Source organism: Micromys minutus (assembly GCF_963924665.1).
Source record: "Micromys minutus genome assembly, chromosome: 2".
In the NCBI taxonomy this organism is placed as follows: Eukaryota; Metazoa; Chordata; class Mammalia; order Rodentia; family Muridae; genus Micromys; species Micromys minutus.
The window spans coordinates 101,509,888-101,530,688 of NC_137971.1; the positions used below are offsets into that span (position 1 = coordinate 101,509,888).

General features: G+C 42.4%; 1 protein-coding gene across 22 annotated transcripts in view; it reads right to left on the reverse strand.

Moving 5' to 3' along the window:
• Positions 1-20,801, reverse strand: part of DLG2 (discs large MAGUK scaffold protein 2) — a gene marked incomplete at both ends in the record, with an annotated part of 1,874,976 nt that overhangs the window by 67,154 nt on the left and 1,787,021 nt on the right. For 21 of the 22 annotated variants that reach the window (XM_080912637.1, XM_080912640.1, XM_080912639.1 and 18 more), the window contains one exon: positions 819-995. The exons of the other annotated variant lie outside the window; for it this stretch is intronic. In XM_080912637.1, the coding sequence (XP_080768763.1) occupies positions 819-995 (177 nt within the window). The remainder of the gene's footprint in view (positions 1-818; positions 996-20,801) is intronic. 22 annotated transcript variants of the gene reach the window in all.

Below are 20,801 nucleotides of genomic sequence, written 5' to 3' on the forward strand. Positions count from 1 at the left end.
GCACAGACTCCAGAGAACCTGAACAAAAGTCTCAGGCCAGCGTTGTATGACTGCTAAGATGGCTTCTTTAAAAAGAGGTGGTTTTTCTCAAAACATGAAAGGATGGAATGACATGAAAATCATTCAAGGATGATCACAGCACGTGGAAAATTGTTCTCTGAAGTAAGTTGCTAGGAGAAGTGGAGGAGGTGAATCTTCTGAGGAATATTTCTGCCCTTCAAAAACAGTCGAGGAGGCATTTCAAGGAGAAAGGCTTGATCTGCTTAAGGAATACATAGATCTAAGATCTGAGCAGCTACAGTGAGTGCTGGGATGGGGAACAGGATTCACAACAGTAAGAGACGCCTGTCCACCGGCTATAGAACAGCTCAGATCCCAAGCATCGAGGTAGGAAGTTGTTGTCTACATTTGGTCTTCTGCAAGTCTGTGGATAAATGCTGAACCAAGGGCAGCAGTGCCTCCACTGTGAGTGCAAATGGGCATGTGGGAACATGAGCACAGCCCCTTGCGTATAGCTTCCAGGAGCATCATCTAAGCAGCTCCTCCCTGTTCCCTCTACTCCTCATCATACTCACCAATTTTGGTAAAATCCTAAAATGTAGAGAATGGCAATTTTTTTTTTTTGTATTCTTGTCACCTGTCACCACTGACAATTTTCCTGTAGAATGCTTATTGCACTTAAATAGTCAGTGTGTGCAGTCTTCCCAGCCTCTCCTCTCTGCACTGCCGCTCCCTAGACAGCGGACGCATCGCTTCCCCGAGCTCTCGCTCCCTCCCTCCCTCTCATGCTCGCCCTGATGCAGGCAAGGCATCCTTACCTCCGCTTGCTGGGAATGACGCCCATCTCCTCGCTGTCCCCATCTAGTGTGACCCTTCTGGCTTGCCACCATTCATCATCGGAGGCGTTGATGACATGGAGGATGTCTCCATATTTAAAACTAAGTCCTTGGCTAGGCAGCCCACTGTCCTTGCTCTTGTCATAGTCAAACATGGCTCTGAAAAAAAAAAAAAAAAAAGACAAATGATTATATGGTTACAATACTGGTGACACTGATTTAAAGTACACATTTTTGAATTCCAACTCTCACCCCAAGACTCCATCATCTCCTGCATGGCTTCCTGGATTCTACATTTTTATTTTTCCTTTTTTTGGGGGGGGGCACACACTGAGGTTACTTCTTGTTTTTCCTTGCTAGTTGCAGGGGGCAGCCTATAGGTCCCCATAGTTAGGGCCAGCTCCTTTATTTTCCTGGAGACCATCACGTGTAAGAAGGTGATAATGAGAGATTAGACCCTCAGTTTATTACTCAATTGAGATATTTTTCTTCTTATTGGAATCAAAGTTTACAAATGAAAAATAAAGAAAATGAAGGAAAACATGGCTATCTTAAGTCCTTTGCTGTATAAATAAATTCTCTTCCACACAATGGCTTATAGCCTCCTTCTTTTATACTAGAGAAAAGTGATAAAAGTGTAAAATGTCTATCCGGAGTAACTGACTCCCCCCACACCCCCAACGATGGAATATTGAGTTATTTATCACTGGTCCTGGGTACTTGAAGAGGTTACTGAAATGACCTAATTAAGTGTTTAAAATGTAAAAGTGAAAAAATAAATCGGTGTATACATATATACAGAAAAAAATCCTTTGAACACTACAACAGCTCTAACTTCCACAAACCCCAGACCTGCCCCATCACCACAGTCGCCACTCTGAATGGTAACCCTTTGCTGTCCTGGAAGAGGTTTGGCTGAACCTTTGCTAGGGCCAATGCACTGCAGTTTCTAAATCTGGTTCAGGGCCAGTGTGGGAAGCCGGATCAAAAGTGAACGGAGTAGCTGAAGTCATGAAGATGTGACTATTTATTTCAAGTACTATACAAGTTGTTGATATATCTCCTATAGCTCAAAGCCACCACCACATGGAGTGTCTAAGTTTTCCTAGAAGAAGCAGGTGTTTTCTGCCACTGCCCTATGAATTCCTTTCACTCTGCTCCGAGACTCCTTATATTATAACCACTGTGCATGTAAATCAAGCTAGGTTTGGCAAGTAGAATTTTCTAAAATCATTAGGGTCAACTCTGGCTCTCCCCCCACCCCACATCAAAGAAATGTCACATCTGCTGCCATGGTAACCAAAAAGGGCTGAAGACAGCATTTGACTATCAAATATCATAGAAGCCGAATTACTTACAATACAGCCATTTCCAGTATTCTTAAGTGATATAATTTGAAGAGAGTTTTCTTTTTGTGGTCTGAGTGCCCAGAATAAATGATTTCTTCCTTGACCATCTGCAATTTTCCTATCAATAACCCACACAAAGCCCCATCCCAGAAAAGTGGGGGTAGGTAAGGACAGACACCACGCCTACTGAAGGCAACTCATTGTGTGATGAGACAGAAATCAATTAACATTCCAGAGCCAAATGTGTTCAATGTGCAATTACCTTCCCATAATAGAAACACAGGCAGCATCTAGCACGTGGTAGGTGCTTTGCAGCAGAACAAAGTATAATGGTGAAGAATGACTACGGGAGCCATGCCCTGGTCTTCCTGAGGCAAGCTACTCTCTCATAGGCTTCAGCTGCTCACAGTATGATTTACAGGGCTGGGTGCTGCCTCCATTACTGATCTGAGTGGGTAAACTGCATAAAGCATGTACAACAGTAGCCAGCTCACCGCGGCTAACTGACGGTATGAACTACTTTCCACATTAGGGTGGATTCCAACAACATTCTAGTGTACAGACTGCATCTTGTGGAAAAAGGAAAGTTAACATACTTGTCTCTAGACAAGTGTCTTTAAAAGGCCCTTGGCAAGGTGTTTAGGAATCCCGAGTTTGGAAGGGTTCCCACTAGTTTTGGACCAGTGTTTCATGCATGTCTTCCGTACCGACATTATCCCTCAGGCTGAAGGCTGTGCTCTGCTCCAGGGAGCCCCCAGCACGAAGCCTCCACCTGGGTCTCCAGCCCTCCACCCAGAAGACAACACCTCAGACCGGTTGTCACAAGTGGATACCAGATGGAGCAGGCATGGCCCTGTGCCTCTGAAGAGAGAGGATCTCAAACTTCATTTGCTACAGAACCATCCCTTGGTCCTTTCCCCTTCTGATTTTGTTTTGCAATATTTTGCTACTGAAAGAAAAAAATCAGTCCTGAACTTGTCTATGCTGGTCCCTAAGAATCAAACTTGCAAGTGTTTTAGGAAATTCCAACATACACAATACACATAGCACACATTTTCACACAGACTGTCATATCCGTGACTCCATCCATCCCTGTACAGTTTCTACAAACAATACTACCCGTTCTCCAGAGGAGGGGAGACTATGCACTGGCCCAGCATACATAGCTATGCAGGGCGGTTTAGGACCCAGACCCAAGGTCTGGCTTGGTGCCATCCTCTGTCACTCATTCAGCCTGGGAGGAGGTCGAGGTGCTGGGGACTATGAAAGGACAGCAATAGGAGCCACAGCAACCGCCACAACTTAGCCTGGAGGTTTGTCATAAACAGAAAACTAAGAATTAGCCATCTCACCATATATACAAGGAAAGGAAAGGACAAGTGGATTTGTCCCAGATCACAGGTGTGCCCGTGTTGGTCAGTACAGCCTGCCTGACTCCAAACCTGACTGCTGAGGCCCTTTCATTTTGAAGCTCGTCTTCCCAGTCTGCTGCTCATGACCATGACCTAGCAGGGCAATGGCTTTAGATTTCTCCTCCAAGTCCGACTTTTCCATTGTCTGTAGATTTCTGAAGCTCCCTCATTTGTTAATGCTTATCACAGTTTCTCACCCTGAAAGTACTGCTTAGCAATAGGCCTCAAGCTTGGGAGACAGAGAAAAGAAAGGGAAGCCCTTATTGGGCAGTCAAGAAGGCAGGGTTAGACTGGCTGATCCTGGTGGTCTTTACACGTATTTAAGCTAAAATAACATCAACTAACTTTAAGAATTAGGGTGAGAATTAACAAACATGAAAAGTAGCACAGGATCTTCATCTCAGAGACTGTTCAAAAACATAATTCAGAGCCCCATGGCTTCTAGAATATGCCTGGGTTACACCCATACTAGCTAGTATTTATTCTCTTTACTGTGTGTAAAGACATCTTAAGTACCTCTCTGGCTTCTGGACCCAACTGAACCTAAGGCCAAAGCAGAGCCTCAACACATGCCTCTGGAAATGCTCCAGGTCACCACTGAAAGCCCCTTCCCTCACACATCAGTATCTCCATATGTGATGAGTAGGGATGGGAAAATTATTCCCAGCAGTCCTCACCAGGTGAGTATACAAAAGGGAGTGTCCTGCTTCTGCGCGAGGCAGTCGATGCCCTGGTGAGGAACCCAGCTTAGTGCTATTTCCACGTACTCTGTTTATCTTGGCCAATCTGCCCTGCTAGGATTATGACTCTGGCTTGTCTGGATCCTAAAGCCCAGCAGCTGACACATTTCAGCTTATGTCTCCTTTGGATATTATGGATTCCCACTTCTGGGGAAAACACGACAATGCTCTGTCACCTAATTTAAGAAGCGATAAGCTGTTTTTAATTTGCTTTATGTGCTAATTCATCACAACAGCCTTTGTAAAATGCCATTAAGGCTCACACTTGCACCCAGGGCGCTTTTTAACAAGTCCATTAAGACAAGTAGAATTTTACACAAATAACGCAATGGCTTTCTCGTCCCTCCTGCCTCTCCTGAACTGCAATGTGTGGTGCCTCTTTGCCAACTGGGAGTCTAGCAAAGAATGGAGGAAGCTGCTGCTTGCTTGTCCTTGTGGCTGTCTGTGGTAGCTGCAAAATATAAGGGCACCCAACTGCTCAGTGCCTATGAAGTGTCCAGCCACATTCTAGGGCATTTCATCCTGTGTGCCTTGCTTAAGTTACTAGGTAGGCAAGAGAGCATATGTGCAGCCTTAGAGTCTTAGGAATACCTGGTAAGATTGGTGTTTCAAGCTCGTTATCCCTAAGGGACCTGTGATTTGGTGACAACATTTATATTGGCACCATGAATTAGGTTTGAGTTATCAGCAATCTATTGGGTGCACATTCAGTTTTTGCAGCCTCTTTGGAACATACACATTAGCCTTTGATTATTGATGAGGAAACAGTTATATAATGTAATTAATATGTCCAGTGTCAGAAGATATACCAAGAATGTGTAGAGGGAAAATGAGAACTTTAAATCTGACTCTAAGGCATGTGAATACCCCCTGTACCAACCCATGAGTACTTTTTTCTACAGGCAACCCCCATCCAAACCCGAACCCTTACATTTTCTCTTAGACCTTAGATCTTGGTAACATTTAATAATCATGGACCGCGGCGGTACTCATGTGTTCTATACTGGTGAGAATTCCGACCCATCTCTTTCAAGGTAGGACAGCAGAGAGTAAAGACTGTCAGCAGCAGTACCAGAGATGTGAAAAAAATTATTTGCTGTGACTTTTGATTGTAAAGGATGTGGTAGAAAGAATATTGTCCCTAAGCTAATGTACAAAATGCCTACAGCTTAATCTCCCCATCTCTGTGAATATGATACACCAAATTGCAAAGAGACTCGTAGATATGGATTAGTTGAAGGTCTTAACTTGGGGAGATTTCCTAGACCATCCGAGTGTTCTCAGTTTAGCTGCATGAGCCTTTACTGGTGGGAGACAAACGTATAGGAGTGGACCACAAAGATGTAATTTAAGTAGGTGACCATGTTAAGAAATTGGATTCTGTCAACAAACAAAACAAGTGAAAAGCAGATACTCCCCTATAGCCACCATACTCCCCTATAGCATCCATACTCCCCTATATCCGCCATACTCTCCTATAGCCTCCATACCCCCTATAGCCTCCATACTCCCCTATAGCTGCCATACTCCCCTATAGCTGTCATACCCCGTATAGCTGCCATACTCCCCTATAGCCTCCATTCTCCTCTATAGTCTCCATACTTCCCTATAGCCTCCATACTCCCCTATAGCCTCCATAGTCACCTATAGCTGCCACAGTCCCCTATAGCCACCATAGTGGGCACAGCCTGCTGACAGTTTTCTTGATTCTCTGTGACCTACGGAACTATATGTTAAATCAAGACATTTGTGTTGTTTAAATTTATTAGATGTAGAATAAATGGTGGTGGTGACCAAAAACTAGTATCTATTTTGGCATCAGATACAATGTATTCTATAAAAATACTTAGTAACAGCTTTGGAATTGGACCCTGGGAGGAGGCCAGAAGAATGCTGTCATTCTTGGTAGAAAAGCATTGATGGTGCCTTAACAAATACCAGCAAAAGCGAAGGTACTAAGATGAGCAGTGAAATTTCACAGACTTCACTGTCTGTAGGTTTGGGGCATGTGGGGTGTGAGACTAGGACGTGGGAAAATGTGTTAGTGGAATAGGGTCATACAGTTATGTGGAGAATGAACTAATGGAAAGCAGAAGGTAGATTGTGGGAAGAAGAAAATTGGCTCCCTCCACTCAAAACGTCCATAAACTAGTCCCTAGAACAGTGGTTCTCAAACTGTGGACCATGACCACTTCACAGGGATCATATATTAGACATCCTGCGTGTCAGATATTTTCAGAAGCAAAATTTCAGTTATAAAGTAGCAGTGAAAATTTTATGGTTGAGGGTGTCACTATAACATGAGGAACAGTATTTAAGGGTGGTGGCATTAAGGAGGTTGAGAACTACTGCTCTAGAACCTTCTATGACATAAGGGACATGCAGATATGCCTACGATCCAGGAGGGTCCAATTAGGGCACTCGAGCTATCTGGGTGGGCTCAGCCTCAACACCCGAGTCTTTGAAAATGAAAGCGCCAACCACATGGAGCTGATAGAGATCAATATAAGGAGTAAGGGCATTTGGAAAAAGAAAAATTGTTACAGTAGCGATGTAGAAATAATACGGGAGATTAAAAGCACTATCATTTGTAGATGTAGATTGTATGGCAGGGAGTAAGGACAAGTTACCTGTCTGATGGTTCTATCCTTCATTACTGATTACTTGGAAATAAAAGCAATTATCAAACAATGCCAACAACCTTCTAAATACCTAGTATGGCTTGGTTATAGGCAGAGTACTTTTGCTTTATGGAATTTCACTAATACAAACTTATAAATAATTATTTTTACAGTTTAATTCTTGGAAAACCTTATGAAATCAGCATCTGTTTTGCTTAATTAGGAAGCCAAAGCACAGAGGCAGTAGACCTTTTTGTCCTCTACAGTTGCAAAGCATTCTGCCCTTGACTGCTTTGGGGCAGCCTACATTAAAAGCCTACACTAGGAATGACTTTCACCTCCTGTCCTGGATCAGAAGCTATTGCAAGTCAGTTGCTCCTGGTTTCAGCCTAAGCAGAGACCTAGGGAAAGCATTTATAAATGAAGGAGTGAGTCAGTACTGCCTTCTGTGCTGTGAACTTGTTTGGGCTGGAGAAGCTGTTGTTTCCATGACAACTTAAAGGCTCAAGAAACAGGATGCTTCAACTCAATTTCCTTAGACCTGTGAAATTCAGGCCTCTGCTTGATTAAAGGAGGCCTGTCTCTCACCTTTGTGTGCAACAAGAGAAAGAACTAAACCAACAAAATATCTAAAGTCTGCCTACACTCATCTCCCATAGATGTGCTCCGTTTTAAACATTAAGGTAAGTCACTGTGCACAGTGCAAAGACATTCATTCTACTAAAGAGACACGTTCAAGTCAGTCCACCTCTTTTTCAAAGGCTGACACCGTGGAAATTCTTGGGGTAATTTGAGTTTCAAATGTATTTACAAAATGATTCAATCATTTCTGTACATCATATACATGCAGAGATTTTTCGAGAATCTTTAGGAATTCTTTAGGACAACAGTTCCTTTACCTCACCTCTCCCCTGTTAAGAGAAGTCAATGGCTATTTCTTAAATACATCAAGGGCAATTTGAGATAGTGTCTTTTCAATGTGATATAAAAATACGTACATAGTAAATTTTCTCAAAATGTGCTCCCCGGGGTGTGTGGGGAAGGAAGCTAGACTGAAGGAGAAAATACGACCTTCAGTTGCTCTCATCTTTAAAACCAGAAATTGCCATCTGTTTTGTTTCCATCTTAAAACACCCATTTTCTTACTCATGCACATAACGAAGAGTGTTTTTAAACATAGATGGCATCCTGAAAGTGGAATTGAGGACAGGGGACAGGATTGAGCATGTCCCACTTTGTAATCTTTCTACCCTATTTTGTGTTATAGCTTGCATATCATCCAGAAGACAAGGAAGAAGAAAAGGAAAAAAAGGAGGAGGAGGAGGAAGGAGGCAGAGGAGAAGGGGAAGAGGAAGCAACTCAATAACAATGTATTTGTCCTATTCTAATCTTTTCTCCCACAAGATGATTTGAAGAAACAAGGTAGTTTTCCATGCAATTAATGTTAAGGTTCAAGTCAGAGGCTGTGTTTGTGATGCAGGGATCAATCAGCCTGTACCACTTCCTCCTTTGAGTTCCGTAGCTTCCCATCACCAAAAAGCATATTCAAGAAAAAGAACTTAAAGGGGAAGGTTAGTTTGCACTAAGAGTCTCTAAGGTTTTAGTTTAGAGTAATTTGGCTCCATCACCATGGGACTGTATTAAGGCAGAACACCAACACTAAGATTACAGAGCGGGGAACAGCTGCCATCACCTGGTGTCTGGGGACAACACAGAGACCAATGGAAGAAGTGGCCGGAGGCACATAATCTAGTGACCTCCAGCCCTGAAATGTCCAGTATTTACCAGAAATGCATTTCTATTCTTATTCTATTGATGAATTTACCCATCTCATGATCCAAAAGTACTTCTATGTAGAGGACCAGGTCTTTTTTGATACACAAACTTTTGGGATCTTTCAGATCAAAACTATAATATTCTTAAACCTCAGATTTTTTTCTTGTGCCCTCATATTGCAATTTTTCAACCTTTGCATATTCTTGCTTATATAAACTCGGGGTCGGGGGTTTCACATACATCCAGTTTCAAAGGTTCATAACAGAAAAGATCATCAGTAGAAACAGTTTGTTCTAAACATCAATTTTTACAAGGAAATTCTAAGAATTCCTTAGTTTTCTCTAAAACAGCATTGTTCTCTAAGCAGCTAGGAATGACGGGCCGGGGGGGGGGATCTGAGTGGTAGCCAGCATGGAGTGGCTTGTCTTCTTAAAAATGTCACGAGGAAGTATGTGGCATTCCTGCCTTTCAAGTAGAAACAAATTGTCTCACGGTAAAGGGAGGCATATGGTCATTATACTACTTCAAATATGTTGAAGCTTATGATTTATAGTCTTATGGGTAAGTTTTCCTGTCTAGGTGATTTATCCTACATAGCCGTTTATTTTCCCCATCTACTTTAATATTCACATGCAATGCATTTAGTGAAGGTGTGGGGCTGGGGTAGTATCTACAAGCAAACCAGTCTTCATGCTTGGAAACAAATTCATCCCTGTCAACCCTTACAAAGAGTCAGCTGCCTGAGACCACAGTGCTTATTAAATTATGACCAAGTACTGCATTGTAGTAAGCTTTACACCATGACAGGCCTAGGTATTTAATTGTCTGTGACTGAAAAATGAAGGCATTATTCCATTGTTATAGAAGGGAAATTTCATGACGAGTCAGACTATGGTATTAAGCCTAGGCCATTAAATCATTCGGACCTCATGAGGCAGTCTTACACGAGGCTCTGAGCAGATTGGGAAAACACCAATTTCTGCTGTATTCAGGAATCAGGTAGCTATTGTAATAACTGAAAATAGAATTAATTGGGCACTGAATTCTTTACAGGCTAAGCATCCCTGTAGTTGTCACATTTTGATTATAATTTAGACACCATCATTGCTTTCAGGAGTGACAACAATCTATTTTTCACTCCCCTCTTTTGGGTCTCCAGTGCTTCTGATTTCCTCAGGGACACAGTGTGAACGTATTTCTCATGCATGGGGTCCTGCTTGTCAATCATTTCAGACACCTTATTATCAGCATCTTCGGGAACTGGGCCTCTCCCACCTACCTTCTCTTTCAAGGTGTCCTGGAACTTGTCAGATTAATTTTCACTACAGGCCTGAATAACAAGTCTCCCAACTCCATCATAGGGAGGCATAAACAGATTTGAACCTGCCTAAGGGTAGAGCTCGTTGGACCATGGTGAATGGTATTTCAGTTTTTAGGGTTGGGAGAAGCTATAAAGCATCTTACAATCTCTATTGTTTACTCTGAAATACCATAAAGTGTGGGAAAGAGGAACATGGGCAGTGCGAAGTGTTCTTATGGTTTGGTCTCGTGTATCAGTCACTGAGGTTCTTTCACTCATAGAGAGACTTCAAGGGGCTGACACGGCCCCAGATATAGAAGCCCTTTCCTTCTGGTCTGAACTAACAAGGGAGACCAAGTTTTCAAATTACCTGTCAGAGTATCACTGTCACCAATTTAAAAGTTTGGAATGGAGAAAAAGAAGAAATATTCCTATAAGACACATCACCAGTACTGACTAAACCATTAACATTCAAGCATCTAAGTCAACATCTGGACAATTTATAATAAAACAGTGACATCAGAGCCTTGGGTTTAAATATTAACTTTCAGATTTTAAGCAGTTGTATAATTTTTAGCAAATCACTGAACCTATGCTCAAAGGGCCCTATAAAATTACACGAACGCTTTCAGCTGTGAGTCTGTGTTCAGTATGTAGTAATCGATTTAGACTATTCCTTGCAATTCCCAGCCCTCTGGGGCATCAACAAGGTATGTAAACACAGATGCCATCGATGCACATTTGCTGACTAGTAACAGATGAAATGGTGCATAAGGTTAATTTTCCCCAAGAATTAATGAAAGATGAAAGAAAGAAATCTAAGATCATTTGATATGAGTGCTCCGAATCCTCAGTTCCAAATTATAGTGGTGGCTTTTGGAATAACCAACGAAATGTTCATACCTCACAATGTTAGGTTGCTGTCCAACCTTTCAACTTTCCCAGGCATTGGGTTGTTACTCTGTTCATTTTTTCCCCTCCAGAAAATCAGATGGGAGACACACGCTTGTCTCCCTGGAGTTAGACAACCTTTGCCTCCATAGCTCCCATGAGATTCTCAGGCTTCCTTCGTCACCTGATGCACAGGGCTGACAGAGAGGACCCACTGCTTCCACACTCATCCAGGTGAACACACTGAGTTCAGAACACAAGCAAGCCTTCCATGTACACAACCAAGAATACTTATTTAAATATGAAGTATAGCATCTTTTAGGATATTTCTCCTAAGTACCTCAGGCACTGCTGGCTTTTCTGAGAATTCAGATGTGAAGAATCAGCTGGACTCCAGCCCTTGGAAACTTATGTAAGGAAGGGGGTGTGGGTAATGAGGTGCATTCTTTTGGCTACTCAGTCACTCAGCAATTACGGTATGCGTGTCTGCGATATGTAAGGAAAGAAAGCCATTAAAAATCATGCTCTAATAGAATTTACATTTCAATGAGGGGAGATAGGCAAAACAATAAACACACACACACACACACACACACACACACACAACCAGGCAAAAGGAGAGAAAATTACAAGTTTGTAATTGCTGTGACAAGGATAACAATAGAGCAGGAAGCTTGGGGTCAGCACTGTGGGCTGGATGACCGAATGGTGGCAATGAAGCTTCTGTTTTAGATTAAGGTCAAGCTGTGACTTGCTTGGTGTCAGAATCAAGGCTAGAAAGAGGCATAGGAATGGGTCATGTGGGCATCTGAGGAGGAAGTACCCTGATGAAGTGCAGTGGCCACAACCAAGGCCCTGGACAGTTCTAATGGAGTCCAGCAGACTATGTCAGAAGAGTAATCAAAAAGCAGGAACCCCGCTTGGATGCTAAGTAGGAAGCTCTGATGAAAGGGACCACTCATGCCACTCAGCAGAAAAGTGACCTCGTGTCTTCTAGCTCCACTCTACAAGGTGGCCAGCCTCGGGCATGGGACCCCATCGGAAGACTGCAGCGATCGTGACCTTACATTCCCGAGGACTTGGACCTTTTCTCGTGGCCACTCTCAGTCTTACACACTCACCCTTACACACTCACCAAACATCCCCTTTCCTTTACTCACATATCTTGCCACAACTTGAACAGCTATTGTAGTCTTCTTTTCTTCTTCCAGTCAATACATTTTACCATTGTGAGGAAGCAGAAACACTGACTGGTACTTTATAGATATGTTTTATACATCCATCTATCTACCATATGTGTGTGCTTAACCATTCAGCAAGTCCCAGTTAATTTAGACACTCATAACTTTCTGTGCCCGTGTCTAGAGACCACTGTTTCTTCCCCACTTTGGGGGCAAGTGCTGTTCTGCACGTTTTACTGTTGCTGTTCTGGGTTTCACTTCAGTTCCCCTGCCAGTGGGTGCTTTTTTCCTTCTAGAATCTTCTCTTAGGGGTTTGAGGAGCAGTTTCACTCATCCTGTAGTCTTCCACGAAAGGAAGAAGTGAACTTAATTGAAGTCAGAGCCCAACCAATATGACTTTGGGGAAATTACTTCATTTCCTTGGGTCTCCTGTGGTTCTCTCATCTGTGAAGTGGGATTAAAAGACACTGGTATTTTTACATTCATTTTCCTACTTGGAGATTTATGTTAAGTTGGTACATGATTGGACAGTGGAGAGGTAGGCAGAAAAAGATGGGAAAATGGAAGAGGAACGGATTGAGGAAGATGGATCAAGATGGAGCTGGAGAGAGCAAACCTGGATCCTGGTGGCTGTAATTGGTGTTAGGTAGAACTGAATATTTTTAAGGGACTTTATATGTCTTTTATCTTTTCTAGAAGGGCAGTTTGTATCTTTGTCCATTTGATGTAATCCTATGGTATAGAGGGTTTGTGGGTTGAGAGTTTGATATATAAACCTGGATGCAAGGCTATAGGGCCTTAGAGTCATGTTTGTGCCGGGCGGTGGGATAAAGATACGCCGGGTCAGAAGATGCAGGGCAGGCGGAGTGGAGCGCATGGGACGGGAGTCGGGCGGAGGGTGGAGCTTGTGTACCACGTGACGGAGTCCATGTGCTTGACTCCATATTAAAGTAGTGCCGGTGGAGTGAGACCACGGGGGCCGATAAAGAGATAGCTAATTATTTTAATATTTACTGTAACACCTACTCTCTTTTGCTCTAACACCTAAAGTGAGGTCGTTTAGCCATCAATATCATCTTATAACGTAACTGAGAGAATTTCCGTTTTCTCGGTAATACGACTTTCAGGGACAACCACCATTCAGTGACTGTGGAAGAGATCCTCTCTTAGGTTGTAATGCTTGCCCTATAGTAGTGGTATAGTATATACTATAACTAGTATATAGTATGTGGCACCGTGTGTGTTCCTGTGATTACACGTATGTGTACTTACACTTCTTAAACTTAATTTTTGGAAGACATTAGACTTTTTTCTTAGTGACTTCAAAAGTGCTGAAGGGCTGAGAGGTCCAAAGCAGGTGGTCCGAGTTTTGCTCAGTAAGAGCTTTATGAAGCCACTCTAGTTAACTGGATGCAATTTGTATAAGAAATGTCTCCAGCTTTCCAAATAGCTCAGAAATTTAAAGAGAAACGAAGACTAATAAAATTCAGAAAATTCGTGTTTATACATTTATAGTTTACGTAAACATTATTAGTATGTTCCCAATAGCACTGTTTTAGCTTCAGAACTACAAGAGTGAGACCATGTGCCCAGGGTCAGTCATCCACCCATTCTTTCGGTAATACATTGACCAGTGTGCGTCCTGGAACAGAATAATGAGAAATGCCAGTAGAGACTGGAAGCTCTTCTCAGTTCTGCTGCTCAGCTGCTCTGAAGCTGTGGCAAAGACCCTTAAAAGTTTGTTTCCTAGTCTGTAAATTAACCCTGTGCACTAGACAACGCTGGAATTCGGGTAAAAGCCACACCAGGGGCTTGGTACAGACACACGGTACAGCTGCAAAGCTACGAGGATAATATGCACAGGTCCAGGCAGCTATGCCAAAACTCAGCATTTGGAGAATAATGATTCATTCCAATTTTTTTGTTGTTTAAATATTGACTCATGTAACAGCCCTCTGGCTCCTGTGTGATGCCAGATCTGGGGCTCATGGTTCTAACAGCAGTAAAAGCCAGGGGAACTCAGGACAAAGCAAAGATGATGTTTTCTTTCCAAAGGTAAAAGGAATCAGACCACCCAGCATGGTTACTGTGAAGGTAGCTAATGTAACTTTTAGATGCTGGAAGTTACATGATCATGCTTTCAAATTTCTCCATCTAACACACACGAAGTGTCAAGTATAATGCTAGGTGTTGGTATGGAGGTGAATAAAAACAAAACAAAACAAAACAAAACAACAACAAAACAACACAATTATGAATTTTACAGGGATGCAATTGCAGAAAAATTAATTACCAGTATAATGCCTTACAAAAATCAGATGGATAAAGAACATATAAATTTATAGGCTTACTCTGGGTGAGGCAATGTGGGTTGGCTCACGTTCACATGGCCAGGACTAGTGGAGGTTCAGATACTTGCTTTGGCACTTTCTACATAATGTGCAATTCTCAAAGTTTTACTCCCAGAATAAATTACTGCTTTTTTCTTTAAAAAACAAAACAAACAAACAAACAACAAAAAAAAAAAAAAAAAAAAAAAACCAAAATCTAGAACAACATCTGAAACACTGACTGAACAGAGGGAAAGAAAGACAACTTCTGGACTGTTTTCACTCCCAGTGCGTAGAAACCACAAGCTCCTCCCCCCATAAGAAATTCTCGTTTTCGTTAAATCAAAGCACAGAAGCTCTGATGGCAGAGAATCTGTTTCCAGGGATTTGAAGTGACGAAAAAGTTCTTTCATTGACGCCAGGCCATCTCCAACCCATTTGGAATCACACAGATATCTATTGGCATTGAAAATAAAAACTCAATAGAAATTCCTTTTGGAATATTTTTGAAGAATTCAATAAGGGCTTCCCAAGGCAACTAGAGAAATGCTGGGTGTGTCCTGAGTTCTAATCACAGGAGCTCAGAAGCATGGAAGTGTCTAGTCTCACCAAGAGAATGCACAGCCACTCAACAGAAACCAGTTCAGAAAGCATTAGTTGTCTGTGGTCTGAGATGCCTCCTTTCTGTTGAGAGGCTATTCCTGCCGAGGAACAGAAGGTAGTTTCTTGGAAGAAGAGAGCTCCCGTTAGAAATTTGTCACATTCTTAAGGGTTCAGGGAGGCCACAGCACACCCTCCAGAGTGCATGTACAAGCCCTGATAGCGATTTGACACATGAGCAGTTCTACCGAAGAGGCAAAGGAATGAGAGAACTCTAGAATTTTCCAATGTTAGTCAAGACTCAGATATGAGTAAGTCTCAAATGGAAAACCACCATGAAGTTGGGCCATCATCTCTGACAGAAGTGAGAAAATTGGACAGGAGAAGAGAACGTGGTCTCTGTTACCTGTTCCTAGTAAAGTCGACATCCAGTAGCACAGCCAGGACAGTGGTGGAGATGTCTAGACAAAAAGGCAGACGTGAGGGGCATCCAGACTGCCAAACTGTAACCATCAGTTTCCAATGTGAAGCCAGGATGTCTAGTCTCTGCTTTGCAGCCTGCAACCACACAGTGATCAGAACAACTGTCTGAGAACCACCAGGGGGCTGGCCTCTGTCCCTTACAAATTCTCCATGTACCTTGTATTCTGACCTTGGCCCCCGAAGTTAGTAAGGACTGTTTGCTTATCTTAAACAGTGTGCTCAGTGCTGAAGTTAAAGGCAGAAGGTAGCAGGCCATTTATACTCAATTTATAAATCTAGTTGGTGAGACATTACTGCAAGCAGATCAATCGTATGTAGAGTCTGTTAGATATTACAGTAGAAGCTTTTAGGATCCGTAGAGAAAATTAAGGCTTGTCCTTAGACATTCCTAAATTAGCTTTAATTTTGTTCAAAGATTATTTTGTAAATGTTGCAAAGGAAGATTCAGAGTCTCCGGTCTGCATCCTCACATCCACTTAGCCACATGCTTCCTGTCGGGAGGCAAAGCTTAAGAACATTGAGAAATGTAGGTGACTCACTTTCGAGTTTTGTGTATACTAATAATAAGCTATAGAATAAACAGGCAAGATAAAGTCCAGATTCTCACTAAATTCTCCAAAAAGACAGCTAGTGCTGCATTTTAAAGAAATGCCACTAATAGGGCTGGGTATGGTGGTATTTGCCTATAATAGCAGCACTTGGGAGGCAGAGGCAAGAGGATCTTAACTTCTAGCCTGGTGTCCATAAATGAGTTCCAGGTCATCCAAGGCTACATACTGAGGATCTACCTCAAAAATAAATAATTAAAATTAAAAAAAAAGTACTTACTGACTGGTAATTTGAGGGCAGGAGAATTTTCTTTGGCAGACTTGTGAACATCTGAAGGGAAATACCCCGTTGTTAAGTTAATCAGGATGGCCAGGTCAGCAAGGATGAGCTCTTGCCTACAGGCTGAGATCAATTCCAACAAGCAGGGATATTCACAAGGGGCCCTTTCCAATTTCATTTAATCAGTTAGAGAAGATGGAATTACCAACTCCGAGTGGCTAAGGATATCTACAAGATCACCAGACAATTATGTATCTGAGAAGGAATTTACTTAATCCACAGAGATGCAGGTTATGAGCACTGTGAATCATGTTTCACTGTGGTCTTTTGCTTGTACAAAATCTCCCACACGGAGTGATCACGTGTCTCTCTATCTTTCAATACCTGATACGTTAATAAATCTGGTGGGTTTAAATGGTTTCAATCATGTTTTTCTTCCTCTTATTTATTTTTTATGAGTGAAAATATGTTAAGGCTTTTCCCCCATGTCAGGTAATTGTGTCCCTGCGTATTTACTGTTAGCTAGTATGGGCTTAGGAGTAGAATAACTGGGAAAGGAACGTAACTGGAAACATAGCACTGGTTACTACTGGGATATGCATTTTACAGAGGTTGGCACTGACTTGTAAGAGCTCTGTGGGTTTCGAATTATTCTCTTCATTTTACAGAATAGGAAAAGATACCCACATGCATTATATCATTTGAGCACAGGCACAGACCATGTAAGTTGCAGAATTGGACCCGAACCCTGGTCTGTTTTTCTCTTGGGCCTTTCTCAATGTAACTGCCTCTGTGGAGTGTCTTTTCTCCAGAAGAGAATTATCACATTCTTAGCCTTATAAAGTAGTTGATTAATTATAACACTTCTATGTTCAAATCAATACTGCACTGCTCAGCATAGACAAATTGACCGCCTTCTATGTGCAAAAGAACAGAGCTGATGTAATGTGTATGATCTGGATCTGGTCATTGGTGTGTGAAAATCTAGTGTGGGGGACAACATTTCTTTATGTAAGGGGTTGTTAAATACCCTCTGATTTGGGTGTGGTGTTGCTAGAGAACTCAAAGAGGTGGCTAGAAATTAAAACCCACTGAAACAGCACGTCAGGGATAGAAACAGATTTACGTTGTTAGTCCAGCGTGGGAGCCATGATTTGCCTTCTACTCTTCTATTTTATAGGAACCTGAAGTGTTTGGCATTACCATGGTTACCAGGCCATGTGTCTTATAGATCTCTCTTCCCCTCTTTTTAAAAATCAAGGTATATTCTGAAGACCGCACCTTGACACCTAAAATGCAATTAGTGGCGGTAAAGGGTAAGGAAAGTGGGCCCCATCCTCCCACCAGTGTCTTGGCATTTAGTGAAGCCCAGATGACTGACACTCCAGGATTCTTGTTCGGTGCAGAGGACACAGCCTGCCCTAAGAATGGCAGCTCAATGCCCTTAGAGAGGACTAGCGCTTCCTGACAGATCTGCTGTGCTGACACACTGGTTGTCAGCAGCTTGCCACAGAGGATGAAAGAAACTTCATGCTTAAGTCACCCTTATTTAGGCTTTTCTTACATAGCTTAACATACTCATTTTAGGAATAGGATAAGATCCAAAGAAATTGCCCAAAGTACAACAAACAGAAAGCAGGAGTCTGCACTTCTTCAGAGGATCTGATTATTAAAGAGAAAAATTAAACCACAGTGAAATTATTGCCATGATCACAGAGGAATAATGGCTTTTGACAGTATTCCAATGTTGAGTCTGATCATCGACTCCTTCAGGATCTGAAATGCAGGGCCTTTGAACAATTGTGCTCTTGACAAGTCATTTACAAATTCGCTTCAAAAAACAACTACCACCATTTTCTTAGCTTTTAATAACAAGTTGTTATTGAAAGATTTCTGCTCGTTTTGTTGTTGTCTTGCTCTAAATTTGATTTGTTAAAAAGAAAAAAAGAAGTTATCCCCCCTTTGGCTAGGCTTGAAGGCCGCTGTCAGTCATAATACAAGGTCTTTCTGGCATCTTTGGTCCAGAAAATCCAGGCCATGTGGCGCACAGCAAGATGAAGAGCCCACAAAGGTGGGCTGGGATTCAGAGCGAGTATTCTAACAATAACGACCACCTCACCCGGTTCCTGCTGTGTCGGGCCCTCCACCCCATATCCTTCCTATTCTTCTAGGAAACAGACTTAAAATGGTGGAGCGATTTCCTCTACCCTGGTCATGTAACCTGGGGCTTTGGCTCACAGGCACATCTAAGATGTCAATCTGTGACTCGTATGTAATAATTTCCCAGCACATGCAGCCAACAAAGAGAATAGAGAGGGTGAAACTCTAGAATTTTCTCTCCTTTGTGAGTCAGCAGGGACAGAGTGGACTGGGGTGGGAAGAGGGTGGGGACAGTCGGCCACACAACCAAGAGGAAGCACAATCCATAGAGGAGGTTGGCTTAACCAGATCCTGGGTTAAAAGAATTTCTGGTACCTTGTGATGGTGTGAAGGGACTCAGACAAACTGGTCAGAAAAGTTCAGTGAAAACGTAATGCTTCAGGGGAGCAGGGGCGTCAGTTGAAACTGTCGAAACTCCCTGTGAACACTTCCTGGAACAGGATAAGTCAGATCCAGTCTTTCAAAGCCCCCCATCCCCCCAGCCCCACTGCACAGCTCTTTGTTAGGGCACTTCGGGACATGGTAGCTGCTTAATCTTCACTTGTTCCTCCCTTTGCTCTCGCTGCAGTTGTTAAGAATGTGAACCTGGACACCATTGCCTGGCATTTTCATCTGCAGACCCTTTAAAACACACATCAGTCCTCAAAGGTCTACTGGGAAATGTGAGAAGCATAAATCCGAGATCAATAGTTTATGAACCTATGTGATAGAGATAAAAATTCACATTTCATTGAGACACGGGTGATAGATTGAACAAAATGACACTAATCCTAGGTGAGCTGCAAATGGCTCCTAGTTGTGAAAGATTCTCATCTCCGACACTGCTTTCAAGGCCTTTGGGTATGTTTAGAATCCTCGTGAAAAGATACTTTCACAAAAAAAAAAAAAAGAGAGTTAAAATCAATTTTCTTATCGATTTTCTTCTTAGAAGCTTCTAGATTAAGTAACAATGAGAAATGATGAAGAAGCTATGCTTAGGTCAAGTGACATATACTTAGATAGTGTTTTTTATGCATGGTAGTTTTTAATTGGATATATTTTATTTACATTTCAAACAATCTCCCTCTTTCCAGTTTCCCCTCCATAAACCTTCATCCTACCCGCCACCTCCCCCTGCTTCTATGAGGGTGCCCCCCACTCTCTCCCGCCTCCCTGCTCTGACATTCCCCTACACTAGGGCATGGAGTCTTAAGAGGACCAAGGGCTTCTCTTCCAACTGATGCCCAACAAGGCCATCCTCTGCTACATATGCAGCTGGAGTCATGGGTCCAACCATTCCACTCTTTGGGTAGTGGTTTAGTTCCTAAGAGCTCTGGTTGGATGGTATTGTTTTTATGGGGTTGCAAACCCCTTCAGCTCCTTCAATCCTTTCTCTAACTCCTCAATAGGAGACCATGTTCTCAGCCCAGTGGTTGGCTGGGAGCATCTGCCTCTGTATTTGTCATGCTTTGTCAGAGCCTCTCAGGAGACAGCTATATCAGGCTCCTGTCAGCATGTACTTTTGGCATCAGCAATATTGTTTGGGTTTGGTGGCTGTATATGGGCTGGATCTCCAGGAGGGGCAGTCCCTGGATGGCTTTGCTTCAGTCTCTGCTTCAAACTCTCTCTCTGTATTTCCTCCTGTATTTTTAAAGTTCCCCTTTCTAAGAAGGACTGAGTATTGGTCTTTCTTCTTCTTGAGCTTCATATGGTCTGTGAATTGTATCTTGGGTAATTCAAGCTTTTGGGCTAATATTCATTTATCAGTGAGTGCATACCATGTGAGTTCTTTTGTGACTGGGTTACCTAACTCAGGGTGATATTTTCTAGTTCTATCCATTTGCCTAAGAATTTCATGAAGTCATTTTTTTTAATAGCTTAGTAGTACTGCACTGTGTAAATGTACCACATTTTCTGTATCCACTCCAGCTTCTGGCTATTATAAATGAGGCTGCTATGAACATAGTGGAGCATGTGTCCTTGTTATATGTTAGAGCATCTTTTGGGTATGTGCCCAGGAGTGGTATAACTGAGTCCTCAGGTCCAATTTTGTGAGGAACGGCCAGACTGATTTCCAGAGTGGTTGTACCAGTTTACAACCCCACCAACAGTAGAGGAGCATTCCTCTTTCTCCGCCCCCTCGCCAGCATCTGCTGTCACCTGAGTTTTCATCTTAGCCATTCTGACTGGTGTGAGGTGGAATCTCAGGGTTGTTTTGATTTGCATGTACTTACATAGTTATGTGTTGTCCATTCACCCCACCCTCATGTTATTTATCTGATTATTTTATTTAAATCAAATCATTTTGCCAGTAA